At 42.2% G+C, this 21587-nt stretch overlaps 1 protein-coding gene across 4 annotated transcripts in view; it reads right to left on the reverse strand.

Moving 5' to 3' along the window:
- The window catches only part of PPP2R2B (protein phosphatase 2 regulatory subunit Bbeta), a 362719-nt gene that overhangs the window by 314852 nt on the left and 26280 nt on the right, over nt 1–21587 (reverse strand). Inside the window, exon 1 of one of the 4 annotated variants that reach the window (XM_081091204.1) lies at nt 19826–20284. The exons of 2 other annotated variants lie outside the window; for them this stretch is intronic. In XM_081091204.1, the coding sequence (XP_080947330.1) occupies nt 19826–19899 (74 nt within the window). In that variant the 5' untranslated portion in view covers nt 19900–20284. Of the gene's footprint in view, nt 1–19825; nt 20285–21587 lie in introns of those variants that run through there. One more of the 4 variants, XM_081091207.1, reaches the window with a different exon arrangement.

Here is a 21587-nt window from a genome sequence, read left to right on the forward strand (position 1 = left end):
ATGATACAACCACCTTATAGAACCATTTGGCAGTTTCTTAAATTATCCTCCTATTGCTCTATCCAGCCATCCCATGCCTAGGTATTTGCCAGCAAAAAAGAAAGCATATCTCCATAGGAAGATGTTCATGGCTGCTTTATTTATCCCAAACTTGAAACAACTTAAATATCCATCAATAGGTAGATAAAGTATGGTATATCCATAGAATGATCAGTTCTCAGTATTAAAAATATTGAACTGTTGATACCACAGCAACATTGATGATTCTCAAAACGATGATGCTGATTGAAAAGAACCAGAAAAAAAATACATACTGTCTGATTCTATATACATGAAATTCCAGAAAGTTATGATTCTATATACATAAGATTCTAGAAAGTACAAACTAACCTATCATGGCAGAAAGCAGATCAGAGAAAAGAAGGGATTACCAAGGGGCACAAGGAAACTTTTTGGGGGTGATATTTCTATTTTCCTCATTGGTGATAGTTTCATAGCTGTATACATGTCAAAACGTATTTAATTGTGTCAATTAGGCCGCAATAAGGCTGTAAAAATAGGCAAACTACTTGAATAAATATTTCTCAAAAATGTACAAATTGCCAATAAGCACATGAATAAATGCTTCACATCTTAGCCACTAGGGAGATGAAAATTAAAACCACTGTAAATTACTACTACACAGCCAGTAGAATGCCTAAAATTAAAAAAGATTGGTAGTTGCAAGTGTTGGCTGGTATGTAAAGCTACTGTAACTTTTATATGCTGCTGATGAGAGTGTAAAATGATACCGCTACTTTGGAAATCAAATCATGTGTCCACAAAAAGCTTTTGTAACAGAGTTGTCGCAGTAGCTTTATTCACTAAATAGTCAGAAACTGGAAATAACACATATATCTACCAAGTTAATGAATAAATAAATGTGATGTACTTAGCTAATGTTTTATTTGTATTTTTTTATTGGAGCTAATAATACTTCTTAAATATGTAGTCCAATGACTTTCATAAATTTTAGAGAAATTTCAGCCAAGTACTGAGTGAGCCCATTCTCTCTTTCTCTTCAAACTTCTGAAATTAATTATAAATGTTAAACCGAAATACCATGTCTCCTGTATCTTTTAGGTTATTTTATTATTTTTCATACTTTTTTACTTAATTGTTTAAGTCTGGATATTTTTTTTTATTGTTGTTGACCTGACTTCCTGGGAGTTATCAGCTCTACTACGCTAGTATAGTAGCTCTTAAATCCATTAACTGAGTTTTTCACTGGAATTACTGAACGCTTTATTCTTTTAGCCTAATATTTTCATCTGTTGCTATGATATGACTTCAAAATTTACCTTTTTTCCCACTCTTCCTCCCCCCTTCAACCTCCACCAACCCATCTGTCCTATATATGATCATTATAATATCTGTGTTGTTACAAGAAGTATGAGATTATCTAGGTTCTGCATAGCTGCACTGTCCCTAAAAGCTTTCCCTTGTTGTTTGTATTCCCCTAGAAAAGAGCCCATTATGTTGCCTGGTTGGGATACTTGGATGTTGTTGGCATATCAGATGCCTCTCTGCCAGCTTCGGAGGGCACCACAGATTCAGATGTCCACTGGCTTAAAAGAGGGGAGATCACAATTTATGTCAGAGCTCCCACAATGCAGGGCCTTGTCCTGCCTTCAACAGCAAAGCAATTACTCATCTAGATGACTTGGGCTGGATGAATTCTGATCTCGAGGGTACCACCCTACATCAGCAAAGGGCAGGGTCACAATGCTGGACCCTGCCCAAGTTTCCGTTGTATACATTAAAGGCAAAGTCATTATCTGAAATTCCCTAAGGATGAAGGGCTAGAGGGAAGAAGATGGGGGAGAGGGCTCAGCTTATCGACTCAGTCATGCCACAATCGCCTGTTTTTACCTTTAAGTCTGGCTGTTTAGGTCTCTTTAGCTGGTCCTTCATCTGCACAACCTATAAATATTGCCCCCCCCAAACAATTATTCCAATACAGTAAACACAGTTACTAATGCATCATTCTGTTCTTATTTTATCAGCAGTTGTTTTAGATATCCGATTCTTTATTATATTTACTTATTATTTACAGTTTATTTCCTCCCATTAGAACATAAGTTCCATTAGAACAGAGATATGTCTATGTTTGACCAGTACCCATAGCTTGGTCCAGAACATAGTAATAGAGGCTGAGTGGCTATTTGTAGAATGGATGGGAGAAGATATCCATAGTTAGACTGTGCCTCTTTTTGTTGAGATGGCATCTGGCCAGAGTGGAGTTGGACGGGGTGCGAGTTTGAGATTTAATGTTTCATCTTCATTCTTTGCTACACTAAATCCTACACAGCAAGTCAACATTCATTATAGGGATGCCACTCAGATAGCCCTCTTGTTGACACTCCACTTACTTACTCAAACCACCAATAACCCTATCAACTCTAGCTCCAAAATAATTTATTCCAAATCTATTCTTTTTTCTCCATTACCTCTGCTGCCTCCTAATTCAAGCCTCTTTCCTCTGTTTCTAATCAACTGTGATAGGCTTCCTATATGATCCACAGAGCAGCCAAAAACAAAGAATATTATGTCCCTGACCTGTTGAAACTGTCCAAATTACACTTAAATAAAACCAAGCTCCTCATCATAGCCTTGGTGGCTGTACATGGTCTGGCCCTGCCTTCCTTTATGACAGTGGGTCCCAGCACTCTCTCCCTTGCTAACTAGGCTCTGACCACATTTCCTTGCTTTCTCTTATGGTAAGGAGAAAGTTCATTGCTCACAAGTTCATTGCTGCGATGGTCCCTTTTGCTTGATATTCCCTGTCTGGAGGCTCCTCTTCCCTGGTTTTTGTGTGACTGATGACCTCACATTCTTCCAGACTCAGGTTTGCCTGACCACCCTACCTTTCATGATCATGTTGCCCTGTATTATTTTCTCCACAGTTCTTACATATTTGATTTGATTTTTTTTCTTTTGATTGTCTGTCTTACTCACTACCATTTCCCCAGCATCTAAAATAATATAGGCCACACAGTAGGTGCTCGTTACTTATTTGTGGGATATATAAGTGAATGTATGTGTTAAAGAGAGATGCTCTCAATCTCTCACACCATTGGCAGTTTCAAATGTTATTTATTTGGGATGAGTCCTTGTTTATTCTTTCTTTACTTAAAAAGGAATAGAGCAAGTAAAGTTTAAAACCCATTATTTTCCCCCTTGCTTATGCTCTCTCTCTTCTTACAGAATTATTACTAACTTCATGTAAGAAAAATGATTTAACATATTTTGGTGCCAGACAATGTGCTGGATTATCACATTTATTTATTACATCAACCATCTGTATTAAATGCTATTATAACCCATATAATAATCCATTCACTGTGAGGTTTGGAACCAAGGAACAATTCTATGGTTGTCACTGATGTAGAAGAGAAAGAGAGAAAGAAAAACAGAAAGAGAGAGAGACAGACACAGAGATAGAGACAGAGACCGAGAGAGAATGCAACCCATATCATAATGACAGGATAAATCTTTGATAGCAAACTCTGAACTCAGCTAGTTCAACATCATCCCCAGAAGGAAGGACAAACCAAAGTCAGATCATTGTCTGTGAATCTCTTCTTTGGTTAGAAAACTCTCTAATTAGTGGACTCTCAAGGCTTTGAGTTCAGAAAGGCTGACTTTGCTTGACCAATTAATCTTGGGGCCTAGCATGACCAATTCATTCTGCTTTCCAAAACAAAATTACATGTGAAGTAGAAACTAATTTACATACTGTCAAGGAGTGTTCAGTTTGAAATAGGAGAGGCTAGGGAGAGAGGAAAAAAGTTAAGACAAATCTTAGGAAGATAAAGGACTGTCCCCATGCAATCTCAAATGTTCTGGTAAAAACTGAAGAAAATGGAGAGTTTAGATATCTAGATAATTGGCTAAAATTTAATTTTCTATCTGGTTATTTTGGCATCATGAAGATATAATCATGTTGAAGAATTTTAAAAAGTATTTTAATAATACTTTAGTTCTCATTAATATGGTTCTCATTTAGTTCTCTAGGGGTATAAAGATATAAAAAGTGGCTATTTTGATGTATTTGGAAGATCCAACTCAACCTTAAAATCCATCATATCATCAGGAAGGCTGCCCTTTGAATCAGTAACAATTTAGTGATGACTTACTTTCTGTCTTGATCAGCCAGCAGTGGATGCAATGGAAGGTAAATAGCAAAAAGAGCATTAGCAGATATTATTAGGCAAATTAACTGTGTCAGGAATTTTGTTAACCACTTTCTATTAATTAGCTCATTTAATCCCACACCAGCCTTCTGAGGAAGGTATTATTATGAGCCCAGTTTTATAGATGAGCAAACCATATGTCATACGGGTTAAGTAACTTTGCTCAAGTTTGCATGTAGTAGAGTCAGATGAACCCAGCCAGTCTAACTTGAGAATCCAAGCATGCTGACACCCAAGTCTTGAGCGAACCTTCAGTTTCTTTGGGGAAACAATATAAAGGTATGCATGAAACAGCTAAATCCCAATGAAAGGGGATGTAGGGTTAACAGTTTAAACGAGTTTATACCACAGGCTAACTTAGGTTAAAATCAGACCAGACTCAAGATAGAGTAACTCCTGACATCATGATTCAAGGGACTGAGCTCCATGTGAGTAAATTGTCCACGAAAGCCTAAGTAGGATGGGAACTTATCCTTGAATCTGGGAGATGATATATATGAACTCAGCTCCTCTGCCACTGAACACTCTGACATTTCCTTGTGCAGAAGGTGCCTAAGCCTCCTTTTTAAAATAAAAAACATCCTCAACACAATAGTTTGTCTTGCAAACAAGCAGCTGGCAAACTGAGGGTGTGATATTGCATGCTGGGAAGAGGTGTCAAGGTTGGCAAGTTTTTATTCCTATCTACCTTGGGCTCCTTGTGCCTCTTGGGATTGTATTTTCAGTTCTTCAGGATGGGTTTTTGGCGTGGAAGGAGAGTTTTATATTGGGTAGCGTGTGTTTGTGCTCACATGCGTGCACGTGGGTGCAGGGCGAGAGAGGAAGCCTGGTGTGCCATGGGGAGATGTTCATGTGCCCCATCTGTCGAACTGCACTGCAAACCACCCGTCCCCAGGAGTGGTGTGAGGAGGGATGAGTCAGGCAGGGGATAGCATTTCCTAACTGCCCACTCGTGGACGCAATGCCAGAAGGTTTTATTTTATTCTCTACGCTCTACTCTTCAGACTTACATAAAAAGACGAATTGCTGAAGCTGGTGATAAGATACTTCTTATAAGAATTATAATGACTGTCCAGCTTGTGTGGCTCAGTGGTTGAGCATCAACCTATGAACCAAAAGGTCATGGTTTGATTCCTGGTCAGGGCACATGCCCAAATTGTGGGCTCAATCCCTAGTAGGGGGCATGCAAGAGGCAGTGGATCAATGATTCCCTCTCATCATTGATGCTTCTCTCTCTCCCTCTCCATTCCTTTCTAAAATCAATACAAATATTTTTTAAAAGAATTAGAATGATTAATGACAAGACTAAACTTCTGAGGGTAGGGACCATGGCGCTTTTATTCACCAGTGTATACCAGCATCTAATACACTATCTGGCATGGAGTCAGGACCTGGTAAATATTTGTTGAATGAATAAATGAATAATAAATGAATGCAATATTCTGTATTGATTGGATCAGATCCTCCCAGTGAATCATTGCTCCCCTGGGTCATGGAGAAGCTGACAACTCAGATTGCATTAAAATTAGGGGCTATTTTTAGAAGCTAGGCTCTTTGACCCATTAGCATCCTGGACCCTGGTATTTCCCTATGTGTGTAGTAATATAATTCAGTCAATAAGTATTTTTTGGGTTCTACGGTTTGAACACTATTTAAAAAAATTGGGGATGGTGCCCGGAAGAAGACAAACGTTGTTCTCAGAGAGCTTACATTCTTGTAGGTTAAGCAACATAATAAATAAGTGTATAATTTGACTAGTGGTGAAAAATGCTATGAGAGGGAGAAAAAGAATGATGGAGGAGCACTATTTATATATGGTAGTCCCGACCACCTCCCTGGGGACAGCATTGTCCAGAGCCTAGAATCAATTAAATGAGGATGATATGAGGGCTGCCTCTATGAAGTTACACTTAAAAATTTTTAAGGACGTCAATGGCACCCAAATCATAAAGATTTGGGGAAATTATTTTTCACTAGATTATTCAGAAATCTTTCAACCTATTTTCCCCCACCAGAGCATAAGGTCCATTAGAGGAAGGACCCACCTGTCTTCATACCCACCGAATACTCAGTTCTAGACCCATGTTAAACACATAGGAGGTACTCAAGAAAAATTTAATAAATGAACAAACAAAGGAGCCAACACTCAGTTGTGTCTGTAGACAAAGGCCAATGGAAAGAGAGAATGGAGCAGACGTTTATTGAGTTCCTGCTAAGTTCCAGGCACCAATTCAGCTGCCTGGAACGTACCTTATTTCATTTGTTTACCCTGTGAAGTTACAAACTTTGGGAGCTTAATTTTTAAGGAGCTAAAATCTCTATAGAGTGGACGATGCCTTTCTTCTTCCATGTTTTAAAATTGGGTTTTGCTAGGAAGTGGTTCTTTAAATGAAGGTTGTGTATCATTGGGAGCCTCAAACTTTAATCACTTCACTGAGGTCTATGCTATGACCTGATAGTACTTATCCAATACATAACTTTGTGTGCTGCCCAGCACATATTGGAGGATCCAATACATAACTTTGTGTGCTGCCCAGCACATATTGGAGGATCAATAGAGAATCTTAACTAAAGCCTTGGCTACTGCTTCATCTATAGAATCATTTGCATTTATCATCTCAGTTTGAATTTATCTGAATCAAAGGCAAAACACAATTTCCAAACAAGACTGGACTTAAGTTCAAATGAAGTGAATTTGGAGGAGGCTGCTTCCAGCATGCGCAGCAAGCTTAGGCTGGGCCAGTTACATGGGGGAGAGGAAAATGAAATGCAACTTGGCACAGTAGTGTGTTTGAGATTGGAGTAGGAGGAATTATGGGAAAGCAGTTTAGGCCATATCTGGCTGCCCCATATCCCCATCCAACATTCATGGTTGGCCCATTGCTTTGAGGCATTAAAAGAGGCACAAGGCGAGGAAATGCATATCATATACCCTGGTCCTCAATTACCTTGTTAGGCACCCAATGTGTGAAAGATAGCACTTATGAGAACATTGTGAAGGTTTAATAAAAGGTAAGAGTCTTTTGAGCACATTCTGTGTGTAACTAAGGCCAATTTCAAAGAAAAATGAGCTTCTCTTAAAAACTGTAAAATAATGGTGCCATTGCACATACTTGGCTCAGCCATTGAAAAGTACCTGGAAGCTGGTTCTCTCTGCAGGGTTTATCAAGACTCTGCAGTGCAAAGGAGGCAAACTCTTCACAATGTGTCCTTGAGGGCTTCCCCCCAACTTCTAGAAAGTCTTCACTCAGGCCAGCATTTCATTGGAACACATTCACAGGATTGCCAGGAGCAGCCAAAGCGCTTTCAGAGGGTGCGAGGCCAAAACACCCCGGTGAAGCCACAGGCTGGGTTTCAGGCCCAGCCCTTACCCCACTAGCTGTGTGCTTTGCCGCCGTTCACTGAATCTCTCTGCAGGGTGCAGGGCGGGGCTCTCAGCAGGGCTTCAGTGCCTCACTGAGCTCTGGCTCTCTGGTTTGATGCAAATCCCCAGGACCAAAGGGGTGTCCTCCTGGATTCACAGACTGCAGCAGCCATTCGGAAAACTGCTCTGCGTACAGGCAAGGGCGGAAGTTCATGTTGCCCTCTGCTTCTGAGTTCACGTCTAGGACCCTTCCCTTCCCAGGTCTGCAGCCACACCATCTCCGCTGGACACTTAGGGCCAGGGTGTTTATGCACAGTGCACCAACCCCGTATCGCCATCAGCATCGCTCTCAGGTGCTACGTCTAGAGTTCCCGCATCTTAGACATGGAGGGAGGAAGGAAACCATGCAAAATTCGCTGCTGCTGCTGCTCTGTTGTTGACTTTCTGCTATTCTAGCACGGTGTTTCTTGAATACTGCCCTGGGTGTTCTTTCCTCAACAGGCGCTGGAGTGCTTTGAAAGTGGGTGTTCTTGAGCTCCGCCCAATATGTACTGATCAAAGGTTTTAGGGAACAGTGTGTGAGTCCACAAAGCTGCATTTCAAACCAAGCGCTGCAGATAAGCCTTGTGTATACTAACACGTGGGAACCACTGTCCTAAGAGAAGGCAAAACTCTTGTGGGTCACCCCACTTGCCTGCTGTTGCTATGAATCATGACCATTCACCATTTATTCAACAAAGATGTATCGCCACCTATTACGTCCCTGATACAATGGTGAGCAAAAAGTCAAAGCACCTGCTCTCATGGGGCTATTGTCCAGCGAGGGGAAACAAGTGCAGATACAGAACACAGGAAGCAGTGAGGAAATCCACCAAGCCAGATGGTGGGCAGTGCTGGGGAAGTGCGCCCTTTACAATTGGGTAGGCAGGGAGGCCCAGGGGAAGGATGATATCTGTGCAAGGACTAAAAAGATGGGAGGGAGAGAACCATGTAGTTGGGGGAAGAACATTCCCAGCAGAGGGAACAAGGACCAAGGGGAATGTGCTTGGTGTGTGTGAGGAATGTGAGGAGGCCACTGTGGTTCCTGAAGAGGAAAGTTACAGGAGATAATCCCCTAGGACTTGTTGGCCATGGAAGGACTTTAGATTTTACTGAGTAAAATGGGAAGCCATTGGAGTGGTTTGAACAGAGAAGTCACATAATTCACATGACGACTACCTAGTAGCTTATTTGCTTTATTTCTAGGCTGCAGGATACTCTAGACTCTGGACTGGAGGGAGGGAAGCAATGCTTTGTGGTGATAAGGTATTATACTATTATCTTTATTTCAGTCGATTGTCTTTTGTTGATGTGGTGACTCCCTGTTCCTGGCTGACCTCCTGAGAGCAACATAAAATGGGTATTTTCCTTGAGAGCTGGGGCAAAGAGTAAGAAAGCTTTGCCAGGGAAGTCAGTCCCAGAAAGTCTTCCTTGGTTTATTCACACATGGACTTCCTGAGTCTTAAATGAGAGTGTAGTATGTGCAAGGCACTGCTTTGCATACGTTATTTTATTTACTCTCCTCATAACCCTGGGGTAGGGTCCATGATCATCATCTCATGGATGAAGACATGGAAGCTTAGTCTTGAGCAATCAGTTGGCCATGGGAAGATTTGGGACTTGGATTCAAAGACAAGACTGTGACTGCAATGCCTTTGCTTTTCCCTCTATATCAGAGGAGCCAGCCTACCCGGGTTCAAGTCCCACCTCTGCTGCTTACTAACTAACCGTGTGATTTGGGGCAAGTTATTTCATTTTCTGGGCCTGCATCTGTAAAGTGGGGATAATGAAAGTTTCCTCTTCACTGGATTGCTATGAGAACTAAATGAGCTAATACATTAAAACACTTAGCAATGGGGCCTGGCACCTCTCAATGTTCCTTATTATCACCCTGGCTGTCGGTGAAGTCGTAAGAGGCAGCTTGAAGGAACTTGGGATCTTGACTCTACATGGGGCATGAAAACCATTCTCATACACATCTAGGACTGTTATGAGGACAAAGCCTCAGATTTATGATGTGGTGACTCTAAGAAATAGATTCAAGATCTAGGCACAGTCAGCATTGTCTGGAAGGAGAATGGCCACCTTTGGCAGGGAGCTAGCGCTCCATCACTACTTTGTTCAGGAATGTTGCCAGGGGTTTTATGGACCCTGGATGAGGTGGTTTCAGAGGTTTTCTTCCAGATAGAAATTCTATGATTCTTTCCCATAGGATGGACACAGGTAGCCTATGTCTTTAACTGAGTTGTGCCACTTTTAGGCACACACAATTTCATGATAGCCAATATCATGCCCTTTTGGCCAATGGTACCTGCTTGGCTTCCACAGAGATTTACATTTGAGGTTCCCAACCACCTGCTTAGACATAGATTATAGAACCCTGAAAAAAATGAATTAATAATTAGGTAGCACATGGCTTCCTAACCTTTGCTCATAAAGCTGATTTTTGATTGACTTTCTCCTGACAGGGCCACCTTGCTGCTTATATGTGAATATACACCGCAGAGCATATGTACCATTCAATCTAGACGCTTTGATACAGCAGCTATTTCTTGCCAAATAAACATGAGATGAAAGCATTCTCAGTGGTTTTGTCCTAAGCTTTTCTTTTCCTTCTAAATATCGTGTTTTGCAAGTGCTGTGCCTGAAAGAGCAAACTCACTCTACTTTTCAAAGCCGCGAATGTTTACTGCCTCCTCCAAACAGAGCATAGAGTGTTCCTGCCGTTGCTCATTGAGAAGAAAAATTTCTTTGTCTGGATGTCAAAACAATGGACAGGTTTTAGCGCTTAAAAGATGGTTCTATTCAGATGCAAATACACCTTGAGGAGTTCTGGGCACACTTAGCTCTGCCGCCTATGAGTCTGCTGCAGTTTAATGATAAGGACTGCTTCTAGCAAGCACATAGCCCTGCTTTGAGTGGCCAACTCGGTGAAATATGTCCATCCACCTCTTAGCTCTTCTCATAGTAGTCAGAAGAGGCTTCTCATGTTGCAAATATGATCAGTTTCTTCTGCAAATTTATACCCTTTGATAAGTTCCAGTTGCTCTTTGGATTAAGACCAAACTCCATAGTTAATATCACAGAGACATGCAGGGTCACACCACTCTCTTGTCTCATTCTTTCCTGTACTCCCTGGTCTCATGCTCCAGCCACACTGGCCTCCTTGAGGACCTACCATTCACTATAACCCTCTGGCAACAGGGCCTTGCAAACACCCTCTCCTTCCCCTGGAAAATTCTCTCATTCTGCCCAGTTAAGTTTTAGTTATCCTTCAGCTCTCAGCTCAAATGACACTTCAGAGAAGACCTCCTGACCTTCATTGTCATCCCCAAACTCTCTCAGACCTTGTCCTAATACATATCATGCCCTCTCTATTGCAGGACCAGCCAGTTTTCATTAACTTGATTAACTTAATTGTCTTCCAGCAGGTCAGGAACCATATCTATTTTGACCACTGGTGACTCCATTGCCTAGACCCGTGGTTGGCAAACTGCGGCTCGCGAGCCACGTGCGGCTCTTTGGCCCCTTGAGTGTGGCTCTTCCTAAGCCTTAGGAGTACCCTAATTAAGTTAATAACAATGTACCTACCTATATAGTTTAAGTTTAAAAAATTTGGCTCTCAAAAAGAAATTTCAATCGTTGTACTGTTGATATTTGACCACTGGTCTAGGCCAGTGGTCGGCAAACTCATTAGTTAACAGGGCCAAATATCAACAGTACAACGATTGAAATTTCTTTTGAGGGCCAAATTTTTTAAACTTAAACTATATAGGTAAGTACATTGTTATTAACTTAATTAGGGTACTCCTAAGCTGGCCTTTGCTAAAAACATCCTCAGTCTGATTGAGGTACGATCGCTGAGGTCGATCCCTTCCAACTCTCCCATCCTCAACTCATGCATGAATCGCGTGCACGCCTCCCCTCCGCGCCCCCCCCCGCCCCCCGCACCCCGCACCCAGGCCGAAAACCAACTTCAATCTCACTGTACGTGTGTGCCCGCACGTGGTATTTTGTGGAAGAGCCACACTCAAGGGGCCAAAGAGCCGCATGTGGCTCGCAAGCCGCGATTTGCCGACTGCTGGCCTAGACCATAGCTGATACATCATAGAGATGTTCTTCAGGGTGTAACTTTTTGAATACGTGAATAACTTCTCTTTCAAGGAGGTTCACTGACTATTCACTTGGCTCCTAAAAATTCTAGAAAGGTGACACTCCCATGTATCAACAATAGGATCCAGAGGTGTTCATGCACATCTTTGAAACCAGGATGCTCTTCCGACTAACTGCTTTTGCAGACACTTGTGAACATAAAGGCCCTGGCCATTTCAGCCCATCTTTTCTCCCAGCTCAATCTGCCAGTGAAGAAACAATGACTCAGAAAACTAATGGGCCAGTCTCTAACGATGCTGATGATTTCACTGCCGGTGATTTTTCTATTAGATTTCTAAAATTGAGTCAAAATGAAGGAATTGCCTTGGGGCACAAGTACCCAAGACAAACAATAAATTCAGAAACACAAATCAGAGCAGCACTGACCAGTGCATATTATGAGCAAGCACCAGAAAAGGTGATAGAGGTTGAAAGAATCAAAGAATGAAAAACACAATGTCTTTTTGATGGGAGCATGATGGAATGCGAGGAAACCAGGAACTGCAACCAGTCCAGCTTGGTGGTACCACTGTAGGACCAGGACAAAGACATTATCACAATAAGTACAAGATACCACTCACTAAGCGGCTACTAGGCCCATTCCACTCAATGCCTTTAATCCATACAATAAACACGAACACAAAGCAGTGTTACTTCCGTTTTACAGTTGAGAAAACAAACATTTTAGTCACATTTGGAAGTCTGGTTTATCTGATTCCCAAGCCAAAGTCTTTTCCAACCAGATATTTTGTCTCTCCAGTCCATTCTCAGTATCTTCACCTGTAAATTGTGGTTGCGACCACGCAGCATTGTTGCTATAATGAACCCCGGGTGGTAATAACGCATGGAGAGTGCTTGGCTCTCAGTAGACTCTTTTCAACATTAGTTTCTGTCCTCCTTATGTCTTATCAGCTGCTAAGTTCCTTATAGATCTCACTAGGACCTCCTAAAAATGGATTATCCCGTCCAGCTTCTGATTTAATATGGGAAATTCAAGAAGGGGACTATCAGGAGGCACTATCACTTAACTCACACCAACGCCACTGGCTTTTATGATATTCTCATTGAACTCCAAGGCCCAGCAGGATTAGACAGTTTCCCAAGGCATAGCGATGTCAGAGGAGAACCAGAATCTAGGTATCTATCTGTTGACTGGCCCAGGATTCTTTCCATCATCAAGCGTTCAAAGTACACAAGGCAAAAGTTGATTTCTGGGGCCTCCACCAATAAGCATCACATTAGTAATACCACAGCTATTATTATATTGAGCTTTTAATCTGCACTGGGTGCTACACTATATACTTTGTATAAATGATCACTTTTATTCACCAAAGCAACTCTTTGATATGTGCATCATTTTTATTCCTCGTTTTATAGATGACAAAGCTAAAGCCCAAGAAATTTAATGACTTTTCCTATAGTCAAGTACTGGCTAAAATGTCTACCTACTATAGGAAACAAATAAGTAAATGGATATACAACATGTCAGGTAAAGATGAATGCTATGGAGTAAAAATAAAGCAGGGTAAAAGTAAATGGGGATGGAGAGGGAGGGAGGTGGGGAAGAGAGAGAGAGAGAGAGAGAGATTGATTTTAGGTAGGAAGGCCAAGAAAGGCCTTTCTGATAAAGGGAAATTTGAGTGATGGATATGATTAGACATGACTGGATTCTTGATATGTTTAGATTAGATCAGAGGCCTGGAAGAAGGATATGAGAGAAAGAAGGAAATGAAGGATGACTCCAAGGTCTTTGACTTGAGTAACTAGGAGAATGTAGTTCTCATTTAACTGAGTTGGAGGCGAATGCTGGATAAACTGTTTTTCCTGAGAGGAAACCAGTTCTGTTTTGAGATCTCTATTGTGCATTCCAGTGGGAATGTTGGGTAGGTAGCTGGATGTACAGTTTACATTGTAGGTGAGAGGTTGGAGCTGGATATATAAGTTGAATAGATGATACTTAAGACCAGGGGACTAGCTGAGCTCACCTAGGACAGTGGTCGGCAAACTCATTAGTCAACAGAGCCAAATATCAACAGTACAACGATTGAAATTTCTTTTGAGAGCCAAATTTTTAAAACTTAAACTATATAGGTAGGTACATTGTCATTAACTTAATTAGGGTACGCCTAAGGCTTAGGAAGAGCCACACTCAAGCGGCCAAAGAGCCGCATGTGGCTCGCGAGCCGCAGTTTGCTGACCACTGACCTAGGAGCAAGCAGAGATTAAGGAGAGGACTGAGCCCTGGGCTCTAATATTTACAATTCAGGAAGATGATCAGGAATCAGCAGGGAAGTCTGAGAAGGACTAGCCAGTGAGGGAGAAGGAAACAGAGAGAAAGTGTGGGACCTGAGACCAAGACAAGAAACTCTTTCAAGAACAAGACAAGAGTGATCATTGGTGCAATGGCAGTAGCTGGAGAGGGACATAGGAGCATAGCATGAGTATTTACAGTGAGAAGATATACACGTTTGTGGATTGCAAAAATGATTCTGTAGAGAGGAAAGACTTGGTGACAACAGAGACAGGGGTGGGGAGGATCAATTGCAGAGTGAGGAGCTTGAATAGGGGTCCAGGGGTGGGGTCCAGCTCACAAGTGGAGGGTTGGCCTTAGATGAAAGTAGGGACAATTAATCTATTGTACATAAAAATGTAAAAAAAAAAAAGGCAATGTCAGACAATGTAAGATTTTGTCTCAATCCTTACAACAACCCTTCCAGTGGTATAATATTATCTCCATGTGACAGATGTGCATTAGGAAAGACCTTAAATGCTGCTGTATGTTTGTGGTGATGAGAAAACGAGTAATCAAGGAAAGCTGTGAGTGAAGCTGCATTTAACATGGGCCTGAATACTAGATTGGTTCTAAATACATGGAAGGGCTTGAGTAGAGAATTCAAAAAATGTGAAAAATAAAAACTCCATAAACATGTACCAAGGCACAAATATAGTCATAAATTCTTTCTTAGTATCTACCTCTGAACCAGACTGCATGAGTTCTAATCCTAACCCTTGTGCTTAACAGCTGTGTGACCTTGGACAAGTTACCTAACTTCTCTGTGTCTTGGTTTCCTCATATATAAAATGAAGATAATAACAGTACTGACCTCACAGGATTGTTGTGAGGAACATATATACATACACACAGTGCAATTGTGCTTAGCAGATAGTGAGCATTGTAAGCTTTACTTATTATTTTTTATTATTATTTATGCATAATAATGAGTTAGAAAAATGTGTATTTTCCGTGTGTGTGTGTGTGTGTGTGTGTGTGTGTGTGTGTATGTAGACTTCCAGCAAACCTGCTTTTGGGTGTCTTTGGAAAATATTCTGCCTCCAGAAGTTTCCCCCTCTGGAAGGAGCATGACTGATAGAGACAGATGAGTTTGTGTATTCACTCTCTCATCCAATCCTTCATTTAAGAAGAATGTCTTGAGCATCTGTGCAGAATACAGCTCTGTGCTAAGCAGGATGCAGAAACAGAAAACCAACAGGGTGGAATCCCTGGGCCCAGGCTGCTCCTGGCCACCAGGAGATAGACATGTAAATAGACTGTTTCGATATAATCCGAAGGCTGTTTTCACAGTAATACTCAGAAATAAATGTTCAATGTAAAGGTTAAGGGCATTGATGTTTGATTCAGATAGTTTGGACTGGAGTCTTCCCTCTGCCGCTTTCCTAACTGTGGCTCTGGCAAGTCAGGTGTGTCACGTGGAGATGACAGCATCTGGTACAGACAGACATTGTGTGAGGAGCAGATGAGACTGCACAGGCACGGCCCTCAGCCCACAGCCAGGGACCCACGAGCCTGGTGGTGCTTCTCTGCTTCTCCCTCACATTTCTTCTTCCCACTATGACTGTGTGACTCATCACAAACACTCCATCTTTGGCGCTGCAGAGCGAGGCTTCCTAGAAAGGCTTGAGCTGAGTTCTAAAGGTCAAGTAGGGGGTCACAGCATAGAAACACAGCAAAGATAATGCAGGGAGAGGAAATGGGACGTGGCCAGGCACATCACCCTTGTCCCTTTAGGACAAGAAAGTGCCTCTAGTCATCTGTTAGCTGGCCTGCAAGAAGGTCTGGTGCCAAATTAGGCCCACTGGTCAGTATCAGGCAAGGTTCCTCAGACTTCACAGCTCTCTCGTTGCTTTGGGTTCCCTGTCCTGTCCTTTTTGGCTGTTCTTTGAATCCTGAAATCATTTTGCTGGTTGAATCCTTCCCCGCCCGGGGAAGGAAGTTCTGTGCTCCCTTAATGAGGTCCACAGAGAAGGAAGACAGGCCAAATGTCTTCCCAAAGCCCTGTTCGTGCATTAGCATGATCTAGTTTTCCTTTCTTTTTTTTCTGTTTGCGTCTTTTTATTTCAAGTTAAAATAGAGCATGGTGATAAAACCAGTCCCCTCAAGTATGGCCTCAGAAAGTTCCCAACCAGCAATGGTTGAAACAACTGGCACTCACGTAGGAGCTAACATCTTGCAGAATGTTTTTCACATTTGTTTTTAAGTTTTCCCTACCCACAGCCTTGGTATTTGTCATCTTCTCATTCAATAAAAATGTCTGAAGTGCTTATGAACTACTTGGTGCTGTTCTAGTGCTGGGGGCACAAGAGAGAGCAAATTTACATGTGGGTCCTGCTCCCATGAAGCTTTTGGTCCAGCAGGGAGATGGATGTTAATGAAACGGTTACATGAGTCTATTCATAATCAACAAACTAGAGTAGGTCCACTGAAGTAAGCAACCCAGTTCTTGAAGAGCTGTGATCGGCTGAGGGTCAGGGATGGCTTCTCAGCTTGAGCTAAGAGTTCAGGGCTACAATTAACAAGAAATGGGGCTGCGGGAAGAGAGGAGCATCTCCAAAGACTGTGGTTGGAGGGAAAATACTGAGAAACCAAAGAAGGCCTGTGTGGCTGGAGGCCAGGCAGAAAGTCAGGCAGGGGCCAGAATATGCAGGGCTTGGTAGGTGATGGGAAGCCATGGGGAGGTGCTAAACCAGGGGTGGGCAAACTTTTTGACTCAAGGGCCACAATGGGTTCTTAAACTGGACCGGAGGGCCAGAACAAAAGCATGGATGGAGTGTTTGTGTGAACTAATATAAATTCAAAGTAAACATCATTACATAAAAGGGTAAGGTCTTTTTTTTTTTTTTAGTTTTATTCATTTCAAACGGGCCAGATCCGGCCCGCGGGCCGTAGTTTGCCCACGGCTGTGCTAAACGCAAGTGTGTTTGTGTTTGAGGGGCTGAGGTGGTAGCATGATTATATTATTAAAATCATTTTGACTACAATATGGAGAATCAACTCTGTATCTGACAGATGAGGAAACAGGCTTGAGGTATGAGAAAAAGAACTCATGCTTATAGACTCCATATTGTTGATTTACCCTATGTACAAATGTGTCACTATATATGACATGCTTAGATCATGTCTTGGACACAGTACGTACTGTACAGTGAAGGCTGATCATCATCATCATCATCACCCTGTATCATATAAATGTGAATGTATTTCTTTGTAACCACCCACTGGCGTATGATTACCCGTGTATTACAAATGGAAATCTGAGGCACCGAGAGGGTAAATAACCACTGGCCATCACTCAGGTGTATGTGGCAGAGCTAGGATTCAAAGCCTGTAACCTTCCTGTGTTGGAAAAACAATGTCAAGACAAAGCTGAGAGGACAACCCAAGTCTTTTAAGTAGGATGTTCCACCCCCTAAGAAACCCAGGAATTGTGGAAGCTCTTAAAATTATTCTAGAATTACTTTTAAGATTGTTTGAGTCATTTGTACTTATTTAATTTTCACAGGGATATATGCAAATCATTCTCCACTTCTTCAGTTAAATAAAATATGAAGTTCACAGCTGTAACTGTTCCAGCATAGACTACACAGTGACAAGATTGCTAATAACATGAAAAGAAAAATGCAAACTCAGATTCATTCTGACATATTTTCCTCCTCAGACAAACTCTAAGTAAGTGTAACTAGTTTCTAGTGACACTGTGGTGTATTTGAGAAAATGACTCATTGCTAAAGATAGTGTAATAAATAAAGAAAACAGATATCTAAGAAAATGCATGGGGCATGGGACTCAAAAACAGGTAAGCTCTATCAGATGAGCTCTATGGAGAACTTTTATCATATTTAATTCTCAGCATCCTGCGAGTAGGTCTTTTTATTTCCATTTTATGGATAAAATTGGGCAGAGCCATTACATGACTTGGCCCTGCTTGCCTGGTATTTACCTCATGCCTTTCCACTAAGCCCAGGCCTCCTCCATGATGTCAGTGTTTGACAGATGCTATTACCCTTGCCTATAGCCTTAATTGGGTTTATAACAAATTTAAAGACATGTCCCTTCACTTCCCACTCCTAAATCTGGTGATAGTTGTTGAATCAGAGGTTGTTTGTTTTGACATGAATAAAATGGAATTTTTATTTTGATGGAATAAATCAGTTAAATATGATTGAAAAACAGTCCAAGAAAGTTCTTACTGTGGTGTTTTTGTCTCTATGAGGGATGATCTTTAGTTTGGTTAATATCCAAAATAGCAATTGAGGAGACCATGTGTTTGGGTTCTCAAAGTCTACACTGGGAGGACAGGACAGGGAACTGATCAGAAACAGCAGACAAGTTATCAAGGTAGCTCCCTACATGAGTTTAGATCTTTCGTATTTGGAAAGCTCCCCTGGAGATTTCTACCCCTGCCACCCGCCACCTTTCCCCAAGACTCATAGGGACTTACTAAGTTCCTCTCCATGGGGGAAGAAAGATCTCCCAATGGATCATTTCCTTTAGACACCAATAACATTTTTAAGGGAAATATCGAATTGAAAAAAAAATCTATGCAATAGCAATGTTTATGAAATACCATCTTCAGCCTCAATTTAAGGATGATCCCAAATGTCTACTGTCTTTTCCTGGGGGTACTGATTGAAAATCACCTTCTGGTATAATAAATGCTCCTCTCACTTTATATACAAAGCCCCCAACCCCAGGCTCCTGCTCTGTGGGTGACAACCACGAGCTCAGTTTCGGAGGAGTGTGGCAGCCCCTCACCATCACGGGTCGGGCCTCTTCAATCCAGTACCTCTTGTAGGACAACCCCCACGGCTGAAAAACAGCCAGCCAGTTGCTTATCTTGAAACTGCTCTTTTCCCAGGGATGTGCCAGATCAAAAGAAACAGGAAAATCATATACACAAGATGTACGAGCAGCTAATGACTCTAGAAATTCTGAAACCTGCAGTGCTCAGTGCAAGGCGAGTGGCCAGAATGTATACAAGATACAGAGAGAGAGGGGGGGGGGGGGGGGGAGAGAGAGAGAGAGAGAGAGAGAAAGTGCGTACACACACACACACACACACACACACACGCATATCATGCTAGGTTAGAAGGCAGCAGGACCAGGTAAGGGGGACCGTTTGCATAAGGCTCAGTTCATCCTCATGTTAAGGCCCTAACTCTGGACCCCCCCCACACCCCCCCAAACCACATTCCCAGCAAGTGCTGAAAGTGAGCTGTGTTCTCCCTGCTCTGCAACCCAAGTACAGACTCGCAGCAAACCAATCCGACAATCGGCACTCCACAGTCGTGGAGTGAGCTAATTCTATTTTGCTAATTGCTTTCTTGGGCAGGCACCAAGTTATTAAACAGACAGTGACAAAAACAGAGAGCTTGGATAAACATACGTGGCAGTACCTACAGCAAATTTTCCCCCCTTAACATTAGTTCCAATTACTTGTTTGCATGTTAAGTAGAACAAGGGAAACTGGCAGAATGTTTCTGATTATTTTTCTCATCAGCTGTATCAGCTTTGAGATCACCTTTGCAACATTATCCTGCTCTTCAGAAAAGACTCCCCTTTCCTCGTAAGAAGACAGAGTGATTCTAGAAGCAGATCTAAGCTGTCAGCTCCCAGCTTTTGCCAGGAACGACAGTCATCTAGTAGCTACAGAAAACGGCATCGGCAGAGCCTGTGGGAAGTCATATACCAGCCCACTTTTTCCCACCCACCCAGACGCTCTCCCTCTCTGGTCTGTACCTTCCGTGTGGCAGCTGGAGGAGAGGATGGTATTCGGAGGTCTGAAGATGTAAGGCAGGTAACGAGAGAAGCATTTCATCTTCCAACAAATACAAAATAAAAAATAAAAAGCTAAAGAACAAACCAGTCTCCCGAATCCATCAGGATTCTGCTGGCCTTTAAAGCTGGCTACATCACCAATATGTGTATGTAGGTTCTCTCCCAGATCTGCAGAGCTGGGCAGCCCGAGGAAGGACTGGAGCTGGGTCCCATTTTGCCATCAGCGCCAGGAAGCACTGCCTTACATTTCTGCATGCAGCTCAAACTCAGAAGCCCCCAAGCAAGCCGGGATATAGGCTCTTCATTGGCCGCAGCTCCTCCGAGCAGGATTTGCTGAGTAAGTCAGTGCTGCCTGTAAACACACGCGGAACTGCCCTGCCTGAAGCCTCTACCTTTCCCCGTGTGGTCAGTCTCTCTTCTAGCAATAGAAATCCAGCAGGAGATGGGAGTCGTGAGGATAAGTGACCATCTTATTTAGCGGAAAGATCAGATGAAACAAAGACAGCACAGTGTTCTGCCCTGGAGAGGGATGGCTGTTAAAAGGAGCCACCCGCAATGCCATGGGTCTCAGGAATATTAAAGTACAGCGCAATGAAATGGGTCTCTGTCCTTGCCTAATCTAGATTTAGCTCTATTTTTTTTTTAATACGAAACCCAAACAATAGGAGCATTTATCATTTAGGTGAAGCCGAAAGCTGGGTTGAGTAGCCGGTGACAGAGGGCTAACACAGACAGATTCTGTGTTCCACTACAGCTTTTTTTTCTTCCTGCTGACCCTCACAGCAAGGAAACCACTTGGTTCTGGGTTATTTGCTGTACAAGTTTAAAGACACAGCACAACAATAGAGACTAAATCCAAGAGAACTGACCCTTCCCACACTCCAAGTACCCTGATGGCACATAGAAACATGGAAAAAGTAAGTTGATCAGGGATTACACAACTTTAACAAAACTCTGCACTGAGATTGCAAATGAGAGAGAGACTCCCACTGAGATTGCAAATATGTGAGGGAGGGAGGGAAGGAGAGAGGGAGAGAGGGAGAGAGGGAGAGAGAGAGAGAGAGAGAGAGAGAGAGAGAGAGAGAGAGAGAGAGAGAATATTAAAGGACATGAACCATCACCAAATGTGAGTAATTTGGATTGGGAAGCAGGTTTGGTTTTGACCCATGAGATAGTAATGACTTTGGGAATGTTACCACTGGAAGGTGAGCATGAGGCTCCCTCGGGTTTGGGATTTATAAGTGCTGTCAAAGGCCCTGTTGTATATGATGAAGAGAAAGAGGCAAATGTCTTCTGTGCTGCATTTAGGGCCCCAAGGAAATGATTTAAATGTCCTGTAAAAGAAAACCAATATTCCCTGGAGTGAGATTTTTAAAAATAAGATTTAATTAAAAAGTGTGTCTTGAAATCTTAATAATTTGTAAGCCTTTATAATATCTGCTCTTTACAAAAATACTTGCCAGTATTGCATGTGTTGGTCTGCCTAAGAGAGCAAGAACTTAGAGCCATATAAATTAACTCTTCCACCAATATATTCTCTCTCTCTCTCTCTCTCTCTCTCTCTCTCTCTCTCTCTCACTTCTGGACCATTGTGATATGATGACAACTGCTGGTAAGGAGAGGGCATTTAACCCATTGATAATCATGTAACTCATCACTTCCATAGATCCAAAGACCTAGCAAGGGTGGGCCATCCCAAATAAGGTGCTGTTTAAATAATGCC

This window comes from Myotis nattereri (assembly GCF_964212035.1).
Source record: "Myotis nattereri genome assembly, chromosome: 5".
NCBI classification, from domain to species: Eukaryota; Metazoa; Chordata; class Mammalia; order Chiroptera; family Vespertilionidae; genus Myotis; species Myotis nattereri.